General features: G+C 31.7%; 2 protein-coding genes and 1 long non-coding RNA gene across 4 annotated transcripts; all 3 read right to left on the bottom strand.

Moving 5' to 3' along the window:
* Positions 1-2,115: 2,115 nt before the first annotated feature.
* On the bottom strand, positions 2,116-7,343 carry LOC145054533 (ribosome biogenesis protein WDR12 homolog). 2 transcript variants are annotated; one of them, XM_079002761.1, is made up of 15 exons: positions 7,078-7,343; positions 5,670-5,832; positions 5,353-5,453; positions 5,068-5,171; positions 4,892-4,927; positions 4,721-4,806; positions 4,555-4,622; positions 4,354-4,461; positions 4,151-4,270; positions 3,938-4,081; positions 2,962-3,070; positions 2,733-2,869; positions 2,588-2,623; positions 2,406-2,507; positions 2,116-2,301 (listed from the first exon to the last, which is right to left on the bottom strand). In XM_079002761.1, exons 2-14 carry the CDS (start codon positions 5,830-5,832, stop codon positions 2,415-2,417), a joined length of 1,305 nt encoding a protein of 434 aa, XP_078858887.1. In that variant the 5' UTR covers positions 7,078-7,343; the 3' UTR covers positions 2,116-2,301; positions 2,406-2,414. The 2 variants fall into 2 exon arrangements, with proteins under 2 accessions (XP_078858887.1, XP_078858886.1); XM_079002760.1 differs by having other exon boundaries at positions 5,670-5,849.
* A 2,854-nt stretch (positions 7,344-10,197) lies between these two features.
* LOC145054534 (ribosome biogenesis protein WDR12 homolog) lies at positions 10,198-12,082 on the bottom strand. Its single transcript, XM_079002762.1, has 8 exons — positions 11,916-12,082; positions 11,740-11,775; positions 11,576-11,661; positions 11,410-11,477; positions 11,211-11,318; positions 11,008-11,127; positions 10,795-10,938; positions 10,198-10,290 (listed from the first exon to the last, which is right to left on the bottom strand). Exons 1-8 carry the CDS (start codon positions 12,065-12,067, stop codon positions 10,261-10,263), a joined length of 744 nt encoding a protein of 247 aa, XP_078858888.1. The 5' UTR covers positions 12,068-12,082; the 3' UTR covers positions 10,198-10,260.
* Positions 12,083-12,199: 117 nt separating this feature from the next.
* Positions 12,200-12,951, bottom strand: LOC145054535 (uncharacterized). Its single transcript, XR_013684812.1, has 3 exons — positions 12,797-12,951; positions 12,518-12,697; positions 12,200-12,301 (listed from the first exon to the last, which is right to left on the bottom strand). It is a non-coding gene; the product is annotated as an uncharacterized LOC145054535 (long non-coding RNA).
* Between the last annotated feature and the right edge of the window lie 2,767 nt (positions 12,952-15,718).

Below are 15,718 nucleotides of genomic sequence, written 5' to 3' on the forward strand. Positions count from 1 at the left end.
TTGTCTAAATACGTTTGAACTCTCATACTTTTTGACTAACTCTTTGTAAACCATAAGGAGCCAATAGTCATCAAATTAGGTACTCTTGAAGAAGCACTAGTTTGATGGGTTAGTAGCCTCAAGATAAGAAGTCAACTTAATGATTTATAAGTTGAATTTCAATGCTAGTATTCATTATCATATATTAAAAATGAGTGTTTATTATCTTCAAATTTTGCTATATTTTTATTTATATCATGGTCATGTTGACAAAAAAAATCGACCCATTTAGACTATCGATTACACCTTTAAAAATTCTATAAGGATTTTGACACTATAACAAGCATAAAAATCAATGCAAAGTTTTCAAAAGGGGCGGATACAAGTTAGGCATGTCAATCGTGCCGTGTTCGGGTTGGTAGGTCGCAGGTTGACGAGTCAAAATACATAAACTCGAACACGACCCATTTAACTATACAGGTCAACCCGGTTGACAGGTTTGAAACATAAACACATATACGACCCGTTCAAACTAAAACATCAATACAAACATAGATAAATTCAAGTGATAATGTAATAACCACGTTAATACAAACATTAATTATATATTCCTATGAATAACACTTAATACATTTAAAAATATATAAATTTTTTAAATACAATTTTAAGCGGGTTGATGTGTCAACCCATATGTTTTTTGACAAACGTATATATGACCTATTTAATAAACATGTTGGCGGGTTATCGGGTTGGTAGGTTGATGAGTTGAAAAACTCAACCCTAACCCGTTTATTTCTTGCCGTGTCGTGGTCATGTCGAGAATTATCAGACCTAATACAAATAGAAGACTGGGGGCATGTGCCCTAACGTCTTGAATTATATATATATATATATATATATATATATATATATATATATATATATATATTACAATCATATTTGGAGTTTTTTTTTAAATATGTCATGCCCTCGATGTTTTTGGTCTGTTGGGCTAAAGTTGAAGAAATATAAAGTCTGCTTTCTTCTCTCTTTCTGTTACCGAGCGTATATATCATATGATATAATAGACCTGCACATTTGCGGTTCTGGACCGGTCTCGGATCAGTTTTGAAACGGTCCGGTCTTTTTGTGGTCGGTCTCGGAGCGGTCCGTTTCGGACCAGTCTCGTCCGATCTCGGGGCGATCTTTTTCCAGATCGGTCTCTTTGGTCCGATCTTTTTTGGGACCGGTCTCAGTCTTTTTCGGCCCGGTCTCACGTTCTTTCCGAGCACCATTTCGGTTCGGATTTTGGGTTTTTTCGGCTTGATTTTGGTATTTGTTGGGTTTTTTTTTTTTTTTTTTTTAAAGTTTTCCCTTAACAAATGTGTGATTAACAAAAAAATGATAGATTAAACTTTATTAAAAATGATACATTAGAGTTTAATAAAAGAAAAAAAGAAATGAAGTTTAATAAAAGAAAAAAAAGAAATGAAGTTAGATAGTATGAGATTAAAAAGTGTGTAATTAACACAAAAATAATATATTTATAAACTTTGACTAGCGGTCTTAGACCGATCGCAGGTCGGTCTTGTATAGGTCTCGGAACGGTCCGGCCTTTTTTGGGACCGAACTTAGAACGGTCCGGTCTTATTCGGACCGGTCTCTTTCGTTCTCTTTCGGTCTTTTTTAGGACCTGTCATTTTCCAGTACAGTCTCAGTCTTTTTTTGAGTTCAATCCTTTTGTGTAGGTCTCAGACCGGTCCCAAATAATTTTCTTTAAATACTCTTGTTTAATTTTTTTAATCTAGTTTTTTTTTTTTTTTTTAAATATTAATATCATTCATCTTATATTCATTTATTACGTCGTTTTAAAAGAAGACTGAAATTTTACAAATAAAGTTGTAATTAATGGTTTCTAAAAAGATGAAAAATGCTAATTATAGTATGTGATTTAAATCTTTTCTTGTCATTCAAGTTACCCGATACCGAAGCATTTTGACGAGACCTAAAAAAATTTGTGATTTAACTCTTTTCTTTCAACATATTTTGTAAGTGCTACCTTCATTTCAGAAATAATTGTCTCCCATATTTTAATTTAAATATCATATGTTTGGTAAAAAAAAAAAAAAAAAAAAAAGGAGCTCCACAAAACCATCATAGTCAACACAAACTAGCTTTTCAACATTCTAATACAAAATTCTCAATTCTTGAAATAAAAAAAAAAATCAAAAATTATCCAAAATATTCTCAAGTGTAGTAAAACACCATCATCTTCGGTTTAAAAAGTGTTGAGCATTTTCAATCGCACCTCCATTTCATCTCTTCGATTTTAAGGTAAAGACACTGTAATTCAAATACACAATATGTTACCCTTTTTTTTTATAAATTTATTCAAACAATATTTCATATAAATTTAATGTAAAAATTAAAAGATGGTATTGATTTACCTTAATTAATTATGGGATAGCAATTTCAGAAGAAATTCTAAGCTTTGAATCTGCCCCTCCACTTACAACACTATCTCCATTCCACCAATCAGCACAAAGTACCTATTGATTTTTTTATAAAATATTAGTGTTATATAATTATAATAAAAAAAATGTGTAAGCTAGTAAAAAAAATTAAATACCTTATCCTCATGTGAATCAATTATAGCCAATGGCCACTGCAACAAATACAAAGAGATCAAATATTTACGCATATTAAATTTTTTTTATTTATGTCAAACCATTTTTTATTCAAAGCAAAAAAAAAAAAAAAATTAAATTAAATACCGCAGTTCTCAAGTCCCATAACATAACTTTCCCATCGTAAGATGAAGAAAGCAAATGAAACCATGAAGTTTTATGCCACTTGCAAGCGGTTATCCAAGAAGTATGTGATGAAAACTGGAAGCTAGGAGCCAAAGTTCCTGAAAATATAATTATTTATTATTATTTAAAAAAAAAATCTAGGGTTTTACTGTGTGTAAAGTTAGGGTGTTTTTACTGTGTGTGTGTGTACCTGGTTTGCGAGGATCCCAAATCCTGAGGGTAGGATCGGAACATCCACCAGCAATAAGAGCAGAGCTTTCACCGCCGATGTCGATGCAATTCACCACTTTCCCACAAAACTATATTTTTTTTATATAAATATAAATATATATTCTTTTAGTAAATTTCTAACCTTTTATTTGAATAAAAAGGGTTAATATCATTAAAAAAAAAAAAAAAACTTATACAGCTTTATTCTTTTTCCTGAAAAAGACCTTGTATTTTTCTGTTTCTTTCGATTTGGCCCTTTTAGCAGTTTTTTTTTATGGAAAAACTTGTCAAGTGTGAGGGCTTTTTGGGGGGAAAATAAAAGGTTTAGGGTTTTTAAGGAAAAAAATAAAAAGTTTGAGGGGTTTTTTTGGAGAAAATGAAAAAAATCAAGGTCTTTTTATGAAGAAACTTGTCAAATGTGAGGAGGCTTTTTTCGGGAAAAGAATAAAAAGTTGAGGGTTTTATTTTGGAAAAAGTTTAAAAGGTTGAGGGTGTTTTAGGAAAAAGAAAAAAGTTCAGGGGTTTTTTGGAAAAAATGAAAATTTGCCCCAAAGAAAAAATTTGAGGACTTGAGAATTTCTGATATATAAGGTTTTTTTATGATATTAACCCAAAAAAAACAAAATAATGTTTTTAATTTAAAGGGTTAATCGCAAAAAAACGACCTTAAATTTTTTTTTTTAAAAAGACCTTGTATTTTTTTCATTTTTTCCAATCTGGCCCTTTTAGTCAGTTTTTGCCAAAAAAAAAAAGACTAAATGTGTGGGGGTTTTTTCGAGAGAAACTAAAAAAAGTTGAGGGTTTATTTGGAAGCATTTAGAAGGTTGGAATTTTTTTTTTTCGAAAAAAGAAAATACAAAGTTAAGGGTTTTTCTTGGAAAAAAGAAAAAAAAAACTCAAAATATAACGTCTTTTTTTGAGATTAACCCTATATAATAATAATAATTATATAATACCATGTTTATTGTATCTTTTCCTGTTTCAATATCCCATCTTCTAATAGAATGATCCCATGATGCTGAATAAATCGTTCCATATTCAGGCCAAACAACCGAAGATACACATTGAGTATGGCCCACAAGTGTAGCTACAGCCTCCCCCTATATTTATTTTTTAACCAAATTATCAATAAACTTAATGAAAATATAAATTAAAATATAAAAATATACCTCTGATTGAGATTCTTCTTGCTTATTCCCTTTTTTCCTTTTCTTTACTGAAACAATATCTGCTTCATTAGACTCTGTTTGCCACACATTGATTCTGCAATCCCAAGAACCTGAACATATCTGTAATGGAGGAGGAGAGAGGTGAGAGATAGTGGCAAAAATGTAAAAAACATTAAAGATTATTGAGAAAAAAGAAAAATTACCAAATTGCCATTAGGTTGTGATGCAAGGCTTTGAACTGAAGCAGTATGCCCAACAAGAGTTCTGAAAGAACTAATCTTTAGGTTTTCTGATAGAGGCTCTGGATCAAACTTCAAGTTGAAAAAAAATTTTATTTTTATTTTTTTTAGTTGTTGATTTTTTAATAAGAAAGTTTTTTTTTTTAATGTAAAAGTTAAAATTACCTTCCAGAGTTTCACAGTTCTGTCTTTTGATCCAGTTGCAACAACCTTATTGGTGTCGTTTTCATTATCTGAAGATTTAGTGAGAAATAATGAGAAAAGAAATAACTTACTTTTTATTAAAATAAATAAAAAAAATGAAGATTTAGTTTGTAAAACAAGTGTATACCTTTTGAATTCACAACACCAACTGATGTTATTACACCATTATGACCTTCTAAAATATGTGTACAATTTCCTGGACCTTTCCATATCCTGAATTTATATATTTAAAGAGAAACATATGTTTTTGTTATTTCATGAAAAAAGAAAAAAAAAAAAAAAAAGGTTATGAAATTACCTTCCTAATCCATCGTAGCAACCTGTCAAAATGAACCTTGCAGAAAGAAAGAAAGAAAGAAAGAAATTTACTCAGTTTCAACAAATTGTCTATTGAGTTGACAGAAGAAGAAGAAGAAGAAAGGTGAATTTGAAGAAAAAGAGGGATAGATACAAGGATGAAAGTATAGGGCTTACTGATTTGATCCATCAACTGCACTGACCCAATCATCATGTAATGAAGGATCTTCTTCCTTGCGTGGAGCTACAGCTTTTATGTATTCAATTTCTAGGGTTTTTTCCTGAAGTTGTATCATGATGTGACGATAGGTTGAGAAGATTAATGACATCGCTTAAATGTAAATCTTCTTGTTTTGTTTTATCAATGTATATTTCTCAGATTACAAGCTTTTGATTCGAACTGTTTAGATGATGAATGTGTGATTAATCGCTATGAATTTTAGGGAAGAAAAATAAGTATACCGCTGAGATTCCTTTGGCGAGAAGAAAGTCTTCAAGTGACATCCTCACTAGCTCACCATCAATCAAGAAATCAAATGGTTCATGTTTCCAATCATCGTTTCCTAAACATAAGTTAAGATTAGATGACTTAAAAGTGTAAAAACTAATCGGTGAACAACTAACTTATAGCATTGAATCATTGATCTTCGAATTGCAGATGATTTCAGAGAACTATTACCGAAGTTCATGCTGTTTTTACACGAACAGAATATATGTTTTATTGGTGGCAAAATGGTTCAAGTCAGGTTAAGCAGAAACGTAGTGTAAAGACGAATAACCTGATTGAAGAAGGCTATTAACCACGGACGAAAGACCCTTCCTTGTGAGGGTAGAAGGGAGGGCAATGGTTGTCGTCGGAGCTTTGAACGGCGGTTTAAGCTTCGTAACGAATCGCACCTGTACTCTTCTTGAAACATCTTCAACATCTCCATCGATATCCATCTGAAAACGCAGTTTAGCTGCAATTAATAGTGAATTGTTCAAGAACTCGGCGCTGGAAAAATCGACAGCAGCACAAACACGAATGAAAGAAGAAAGAGAAAAGAAAAATGACCATTTTACCCTGCTGTTATATATAGTGATGGATTAAGTTGCTGAATAATTATAAAAACATACATATTATCATACAAAATGTAAATTACACACAAATATAAAATGTCATACAAAATGTAAATTAAACATAAATCATTTAATATCCAAATAAAAACGGAATGATAAATAATAATCACATATAAACAACATCCTAAAAAATTATTATTTAAAGTAGTTTATCATAACATATAAACAAAAAAAAAATCTGATTTTTGACAATTAATAATCACAAATAATCAAAATCAAAATGTAGATTCAACAAATAATGATAAAACTTTATATTGACAAATAATAACTTAAAAAAACCTAATGTCTACAACAAAAATAACCAATTAATAAAGAGTTCCAATGTTCAATTAATTTAATGAGTAACTTAAGTACAAGGTAATTACTTCCGTTATAATGGGATAGGAAGGTAATCATGTATCCATATAGAAAAAAACAACTATTTCACAATTCACAAAGATGATCTCTTACATAAAATATTTATTTTATGTATCTCATAATTTGTAACTCCTCATTAAGGTTAGTGTTTAACTGCTTAAACTCACATAATCCAAATTAATGTCATCACATAAAGGGCAACAACTCAAAACAAATCAAATCTTAAAACATTAACCTCAAAACAAACAACTACGATAGAGTTATCCATGCCTACATGATATGGTATACATGGGGAACATCAACCTCAATACAATGAAAGCATTAAACATAACACCTAACTTCACCTAGAATTTATACTCATAATTTATTACGTATATAATGTTATGAGTCATTTGATGCATCATCAACATATACAGAGGATTCTTCTTCCTTCCTGTTGTTTCTATACAATATGATTCAGGGAAAGCTTTATGAACAACAATGGCAAACAAGAAAGAAAAATATGGCACTCAAGAACCGATTTCAAAAATTATTAACAAGAAAGGGAAAACTGCAATTTGATACAGGTATTTAATTTTTTATATCAATTTCAGATTTATTATGGCAAATCGGATTCTGATTTTATACATAATACATCAGATTACATAACATCAAAGCATAACTGATTCTGATTTCAAAAATTATTAACATAAAAGAAGAAGATTAGCTTACCCGTTTTTTGATGAATTACAGTGATCTTCAATGACAGGGAAAGCGAGAGAAATTGATCGGAGATGGCGAGTTCTCTTTAGCCGGCGAGACGGTGGAGAGACGGCAGCTAGATGCCGGCGACCGGCAAGATGGCAGTGAGCTGTCGATGGAGGAGGCGACGATTTTTGTGTATGCGTTTTTTTTTTTTTTTTAGGTTACGATTGAAAGAATGGGTATTAGGTAACGATGGAAGAAGGGTTTAGGTATTCAGCCACCCCTTCCTTTTTTTTTTTTTATCCCCTCCCCATATATATATATATATCGTTACTATATATATATATATATATATATATATATATATATATATATATATATATATATATATATATATATATATATATATATATATATATTCAGCCACCCTTCCTTTTTTTTTTTTTATCCCCTCCCCATATATATATATATATATATATATATATATATATATATATATATATATATATATATATATATATATATATATATATATATATATATATATATATAGTAACGATGGAAGAAGAGTTTAGGTATTCAGCCACCCTTTCCTTTTTTTTTTTTATCCCCTCCCCATATATATATATATATATATATATATATATATATATATATATATATAGTAACGATGGAAGAAGGGTTTAGGTATTCAGCCACCCCTTCCGTTTTTTTTTTTTATCCCCTCCCTATATATATATATATATATATATATATATATATATATATATATATATATATATATATATATATATATATATATATATATATATATGAATAGTAACGATGGAAGAAGGGTTTAGGTATTCAGCCACCCCTTCCTTTTTTTTTTTATCCCCTCCCCATATATATATATATATATATATATATATATATATATATATATATATATATATATATATATATATATATATATATATATATATATATATATATATATATAGTAACGATGGAAGAAGGGTTTAGGTATTCAGCCACCCCTTCCTTTTTTTTTTATCCCCTCCCCATATATATATATATATATATATATATATATATATATATATATATATATATATATATATATATATATATATTAAACAAATATTATTATAAATAAAAAACAATCATAAATACTTAATCAACGTTGCAATTAAATTCTCAAACATTAAAACTAAAACAATAATAATTATAAACATATTTAGTCATTAAAACTAGAACGAGAATAATTATTATTCATATTTAGTCGTTAAAACTAAAACGTTATAAATATTTAGCCGTTCGATATCTAGGGTAACTCATTCTGTTGCACATAGACATTTGTAATGAATTCATTGTGGCGTATGTGTAATTGAGTTCTCTTTCTTCATGTGTAAAAAATGATAGAATTATTTTTTTTTTATTTGTAAAAATTAGAAACAAAGTAATGTTTTATTATTTTAAATTGCAAGTTATAAAAAAAGTGATGAATTATTTTTTAAATTTTATAAAAGTTATAAATTAAGTGATAAGTTATTCTTTTAAGTTGGAAATTATAAAAAAAATGATATAATTATTTTTCGAAATGTGTAAAAGTTATATGGAAGAAGTATATTTGTAAAGGGACCATAAATATAAAAGCATAATGAAAACATTGTTAATAATTATAAACAAATTGAAAAACTCCAAAAGTAAAGGGACCATAAATGTAAAATAGAGAGTTTGTAGGTAATAATAATAAAAAAAAAAAAAAGAGGCGAGTGAGGAATGAAAAAAAAAAAAAAAAAAGTGCGTCTAACAGAACCCTATGTAAAATATACGTTTATAGGTGGGGGGGGGGGGGGGGGGGGGAGGAGGTTGTATAACAGGACCCATCGAAGAAAGATAACAGAGGGGTAGGAGTGACATTATTCCCAGTCAGCATATGTTACAAAGTTGACCGAGTAAAGTCCCGTTTGATAGTTGTTGATTGAGAAAGTGCTGACTGGGAAAGATCTGTCTTGGTAAGAAATACTGACCGGGTAAGAAGCCATATTGTTTGATTGTACATCTGACTGAATGTGCTGACTCATGAAAAATGACCATTTTACCCTATTTCTCTGTACCGAAGATTTATAAAAACATACAAATTCTCATACAAAATGTTAATTACACAAAAATCCTTTAAAAATCCAAATCCTCAATTACACCAAAGTCCAAACACTAGCAAACCTATACAAAAAACTACTTATCTTAAATATAATGAATGCAAAAACAATAACTAAAATACTTTTCATCTACATTTTATACCATAAATTCACACTTCAAATACAAACCCCCACATCAATATACTTTGGAATCACTAATTCCGGAGATGTCTTTAATTTCAATGGGGAGAACAACCTCGATCAAAATCATCAGAAAATGAATCCACACATTCTTCCACAGCTATAATCACTTCAAAATTGCATCCCTTTTAACTCTTCCTTTCTCATTATCATTCATCCTCTTATCATCTTGTTGACCTGATTTCATCTCCCTCCAACAAACAATCCATTTTCGCCTTCAGTCCCTATTTGATGCCACTGAAATCCCAATTTCATCTCAATTCTTCTCCACTTTCTACCTCAAACTCTCCTAAACCATAACCTCAGCAATACTACACCTCCCTTTATCAACAAAAATCAGCAAAAATATGAACTTATCAACAAAAATCAGCAAAAATATGAACTTATCAACAAAAATCAACAAAATCAGGCCTGAATAAATTCATGTGTTCAGGTATGTGTGATCAGATATGTATCTATGTGTTCATGTATGAATAAATTCAACAACAAAATCAGCAAATGAACATTCAATAGCAAAAATAACAAATCACTTGAAAAATCGGAACTTTCAACAGGAAAATCAGCAAAGGAGCGTAACAACACCAAAAATTGAAACTTGTATCTCTCTCAACAGCAAAAATCAAAACTTGTAAAGAAAGAGTGGATCCAAGATGGCAAAAATCAGAACTTTTAGAGATAAAATCGAAACATGAAAACAGAAACGTACCTGATGAGATGGGGAAGGAGCTTCAATCGGTGGCTTGAAGAAGAAGAATGGGGTCGGCTTTGCTTGGTGGGTGCTGGAGAAGAAAGCAGTCGCTGAAGGAGGAGGAGGGGAGTCGCTGGAAGATACGTTAGGCAAGGGTACTGCTGGAAATCTTTCTCTTTTTTCTCAGTCAGCTGATTTTCAACTTCTTTCCCAATCAGCTTTTTCTTTCTGAGTCAGACGCACAAAAAATGTTTATCAAACAAATATAGCTGACCGAGTCAGCCAAAAAGGTCTGACCCAACTCGGTCAGACGAGTATCAAACAAGGCCTAAGACATTTGGGCCAGACGGCTGACCGAGAAAGCATATCATCAAACACTCAATGTCTGACCGAGTCAGCCCATATGTCTGACTCGGACCGAGTCAGACGGATATCAAACAAGGCCTAATTTTTTTTTAAAAAAAGACCTTGTATTTTTTTCATTTTTTCCAATCTGGCCCTTTTAGTCAGTTTTTGCCAAAAAAAAAAAAGACTAAATGTGTGGGGGTATTTTCGAGAGAAACTAAAAAAAGTTGAGGGTTTATTTGGAAGCATTTAGAAGGTTGGAATTTTTTTTTCGAAAAAAAGAAAATACAAAGTTAAGGGTTTTTCTTGGAAAAAAAGAAAAAAAACTCAAAATATAACATCTTTTTTTGAGATTAACCCTATATAATAATAATAATTATATAATACCATGTTTATTATATATTTTCCTGTTTCAATATCCCATCTTCTAATAGAATGATCCCATGATGCTGAATAAATCGTTCCATATTCAGGCCAAACAACCGAAGATACACATTGAGTATGGCCCACAAGTGTAGCTACAGCCTCCCCCTATATTTATTTTTTAACCAAATTATCAATAAACTTAATGAAAATATAAATTAAAATATAAAAATATACCTCTGATTGAGATTCTTCTTGCTTATTCCCTTTTTTCCTTTTCTTTACTGAAACAATATCTGCTTCATTAGACTCTGTTTGCCACACATTGATTCTGCAATCCCAAGAACCTGAACATATCTGTAATGGAGGAGGAGAGAGGTGAGAGATAGTGGCAAAAATGTAAAAAACATTAAAGATTATTGAGAAAAAAGAAAAATTACCAAATTGCCATTAGGTTGTGATGCAAGGCTTTGAACTGAAGCAGTATGCCCAACAAGAGTTCTGAAAGAACTAATCTTTAGGTTTTCTGATAGAGGCTCTGGATCAAACTTCAAGTTGAAAAAAAAATTTATTTTTATTTTTTTTAGTTGTTGATTTTTTAATAAGAAAGTTTTTTTTTAATGTAAAAGTTAAAATTACCTTCCAGAGTTTCACGGTTTTGTCTTTTGATCCAGTTGCAACAACCTTATTGGTGTCGTTTTCATTATCTGAAGATTTAGTGAGAAATAATGAGAAAAGAAATAACTTACTTTTTATTAAAATAAATAAAAAAAATGAAGATTTAGTTTGTAAAACAAGTGTATACCTTTTGAATTCACAACACCAACTGATGTTATTACACCATTATGACCTTCTAAAATATGTGTACAATTTCCTGGACCTTTCCATATCCTGAATTTATATATTTAAAGAGAAACATATGTTTTTGTTATTACATGAAAAAAGAAAAAAAAAAGGTTATGAAATTACCTTCCTAATCCATCGTAGCAACCTGTCAAAATGAACCTTGCAGAAAGAAAGAAAGAAAGAAAGAAATTTACTCAGTTTCAACAAATTGTCTATTAAGTTGACAGAAGAAGAAGAAGAAGAAAGGTGAATTTGAAGAAAAAGAGGGATAGATACAAGGATGAAAGTATAGGGCTTACTGATTTGATCCATCAACTGCACTGACCCAATCATCATGTAATGAAGGATCTTCTTCCTTACGTGGAGCTACAGCTTTTATGTATTCAATTTCTAGGGTTTTTTCCTGAAGTTTTATCATGATGTGACGATAGGTTGAGAAGATTAATGACATCGCTTAAATGTAAATCTTCTTGTTTTGTTTTATCAATGTATATTTCTCAGATTACAAGCTTTTGATTCGAACTGTTTAGATGATGAATGTGTGATCAATCGCTATGAATTTTAGGGAAGAAAAATAAGTATATCGCTGAGATTCCTTTGGCGAGAAGAAAGTCTTCAAGTGACATCCTCACTAGCTCACCATCAATCAAGAAATCAAATGGTTCATGTTTCCAATCATCGTTTCCTAAACATAAGTTAAGATTAGATGACTTAAAAGTGTAAAAACTAATCGGTGAACAACTAACTTATAGCATTGAATCATTGATCTTCGAATTGCAGATGATTTCAGAGAACTATTACCGAAGTTCATGCTGTTTTTACACGAACAGAATATATGTTTTATTGGTGGCAAAATGGTTCAAGTCAGGTTAAGCAGAAACGTAGTGTAAAGACGAATAACCTGATTGAAGAAGGCTATTAACCACGGACGAAAGACCCTTCCTTGTGAGGGTAGAAGGGAGGGCAATGGTTGTTGTCGGAGCTTTGAACGGCGGTTTAAGCTTCGTAACGAATCGCACCTGTACTCTTCTTGAAACATCTTCAACATCTCCATCGATATCCATCTGAAAACGCAGTTTAGCTGCAATTAACAGTGAATTGTTCAAGAACTCGGCGCTGGAAAAATGGACAACAGCACAAACACGAATGAAAGAAGAAAGAGAAAAGAAAAAACACGAACCTTAGCTGTGGGGGCGAAGGAAAATCGACAGCTCCGGTGTTGCTATGGGCTGTGACAATCTCCGGTGAGGATATGGCTAACGGCGGCAAGCAGGGATGCGCTTGAGGAGTGGCGGAAGCAGCGATGGATTGGAGGCGTTCTGTTTGTGTCGATGTATAAGGTTTAGGTTAAGGGTATATCGGTCAATTTTTCTAAACGGTGAAAAAAAGGAGTTTTGTTGAAACAAATAGTTTTTGATAATTTAGATATAAGTGATTTATTAAAAATGATTTATCGGACACCCGAGGCACCTATAAATTGTTTTTAAAAAAAAAATTCAATAAATAATAAAAAATATGGGATTTTTTTCGAAGATTTTGGAAAATGACCACACTTTTTAATCATTTTACTCACTATTACCATCAATAAGTACCATGACACAAAAAAATGTTATGATGTTAACGCCATATAAATTTTTGTCTACAACGGCACACCAAAATATCATTTCAAAAAACACAAATTTAATATTTTAATCATAAAAAAACATATTTTTTAAAGATAAGTCATTTTAATTTCATTTTCTTGACAAGTGTTTATTATAAATATTCATTAAAATTAAAATTAAAAAAAATCTAATAATCATACATCTTCAGAATTATTATGTTTTTCGGGTGGGCTGTAAGTACATTCTTTAACGAAATTTACCTTCCCTAAACTCAATCTAAATTTTTTGACATTTGATTTAACATAATTAGACTTATATATATATATATATATATATATATATATATATATATATATATATATATATATATATATATATATAATAAGATTAAAATATAGACTAAAAAAATTTAAAACCGATTTTATATAGCTATTCGAATTTATAATGTCGTCCGATTTATAAAATGTTGTTCGAAACTTATAATAATAATAATAATAATAATAATAATAATATTAAAATATAAAATAAAAATAATAAAAAACCGATTTTATATATTCGTTCGAATTTTATAATGTTGTCCGAATTTGTAATATCGTCCGAATTATAAAATTTTGTTTGAAATTTATAATAATAATAATAATAATAACAACAACAACAACATCAATAATAATAATAATAACTAAATTAAAAACAACAAAAAAAAAAACAAAATAGGAAAAAAAACAACAAAAGACAAAAATTCAAATCAAGGGGTGGAATTGGAAAATGTAGTGGGGTACTTATTGAAACCCCTTATTTGTAACACCCAGAACCTAGAAGATCAATGAAGGAAAGAAAACCCTAAATAATGAAGGCAACTCGTCGAGTGCAGGGAGGAACTCGACAAGTCGGAGTGGTTTCTAGGGTGTAGGTTAAGTGACCTACTCGGCGAGTTGGTCAGGGTTTGGGAAACCCTAAATTCGGGCCTTGTACCCTATTTAAGGAACCCTATAACACTCCCTCACCCTCCTTAATGCTTTCTCAAGTCCAGAAGGAAACCCTGGTGCCTTCCATGAGCTTGTGAGCCATTTATGAGCATTCTTGAGTGCTTTAGAGCTTGAAGAAGAAGGTGAAGCCTCTGAGATACAAGAAAAGATTAGTAGATCCAAAAAACTCTTGGATTTTTCTCCATTTTCTGGCAAGAAAGCTTCAATTTTAACCATGATGCACTTAGATCGCTTTTTTTGTCACTTTTTGGGGGTGTTTGGTCCAAGAACCCTAGCATGGGAGGAATGGACGTCCCAAAAGCTTATGTTTTCAGATTTAGAACCATTAAGGGCTGTTATGGCATAAAGGTGCAAGCTTTATGCCATAGGAATCCCCATGCAAGCATTAGAGTGTTCTTTTGGCCTTTTTAGCTCAAAAGGCCAAATATGAAAGGAAAAAGGCAGGAGCTTTGCATGGTGGTGGGATGTTTGGGTCCATATCTGTTTATGGATGCTTTGGTTGGGTGTATGGTGGCTTGTGGACCAAGATCTATGTCCTTAAGATTTAGGGTTTGAGTGGAAAACCTTTAAAGTGAGGGTATTAATGGGTAAAGTTGGAAACTTTACCCTTATAAGGTCATTTCCAGAAGGTATGCAAAGTTTGAAGCTTGGATCTGGAGTGTAGGGGCTTAATTGATTAAAATAGCCCCATAGACTAAGGGACTCGGCAAGTCCAGGGAGGGACTCGACGAGTCATGGTGGATTGTCCCGTTTCTGTATAGTAGAACTTGACGAATCTAAGGATTACTCGACGAGTTGACTCGATTTATCACGAGTCTGAGTAGCCAGGGAACTCAGCGAGTCTGGGGTTGACTCGACGAGTTGGTTCGCGATTTCAGGGTTCTGATTCATAGAACTCGACGAGTTGATGGATCAACTCGGCGAGTTGAGTCAACTCGGAGTGTTGACTCTGACCATTGACCGTTGACTTTGGCTTTGGCCAAGGTTGACCTAGTTAGACTTCTGAGTATATTTTGGTTTGATATTGGTAGCTCAGGGAGTCGAAGGATCCGTAGTTCGAGGAATTGTCAGTTAGCAGCCAGAAGAGTACAAACAGGTTTCTGGCAGTGCAAGGTGAGTCTCCTCACTGTGTGCATGGGTCTAAGGCCATAATGTCGGCCCATTATGTTTGTATAGTAGGAAGACTCGTGGTTTAGCCCTAGGCATTGTATGTTATATGTTCCGGATTACGATCTGATGTCGGGCGAGGCCCGAAGAATGTTAGTATATATGCTAGAGGTCTTTGTGATTCTTGCATGTGTCGGTACGATGGGTTCCGGACCAAGGTCTGATGTCGGGGTAACCCCGAAGTATGTTTATGTGACAGTATGATCCGGACTAGGGTCCGATGCCGGGGCAAGCCCGAGGAAGAGTTGTATATGCATGTTAGATTATACTTGTTGTCTTTGTGATACTTGTATGTGCCTAATAGGGAGGTGAGTGTGGGCGAGGTCCCGTATCTCATCACTAGTT

The sequence above is a fragment of the Lactuca serriola genome, chromosome 5 (assembly GCF_051521515.1).
Source record: "Lactuca serriola cultivar US96UC23 chromosome 5, Lser_US96UC23_V15, whole genome shotgun sequence".
Lineage (NCBI taxonomy): Eukaryota > Viridiplantae > Streptophyta > Magnoliopsida > Asterales > Asteraceae > Lactuca > Lactuca serriola.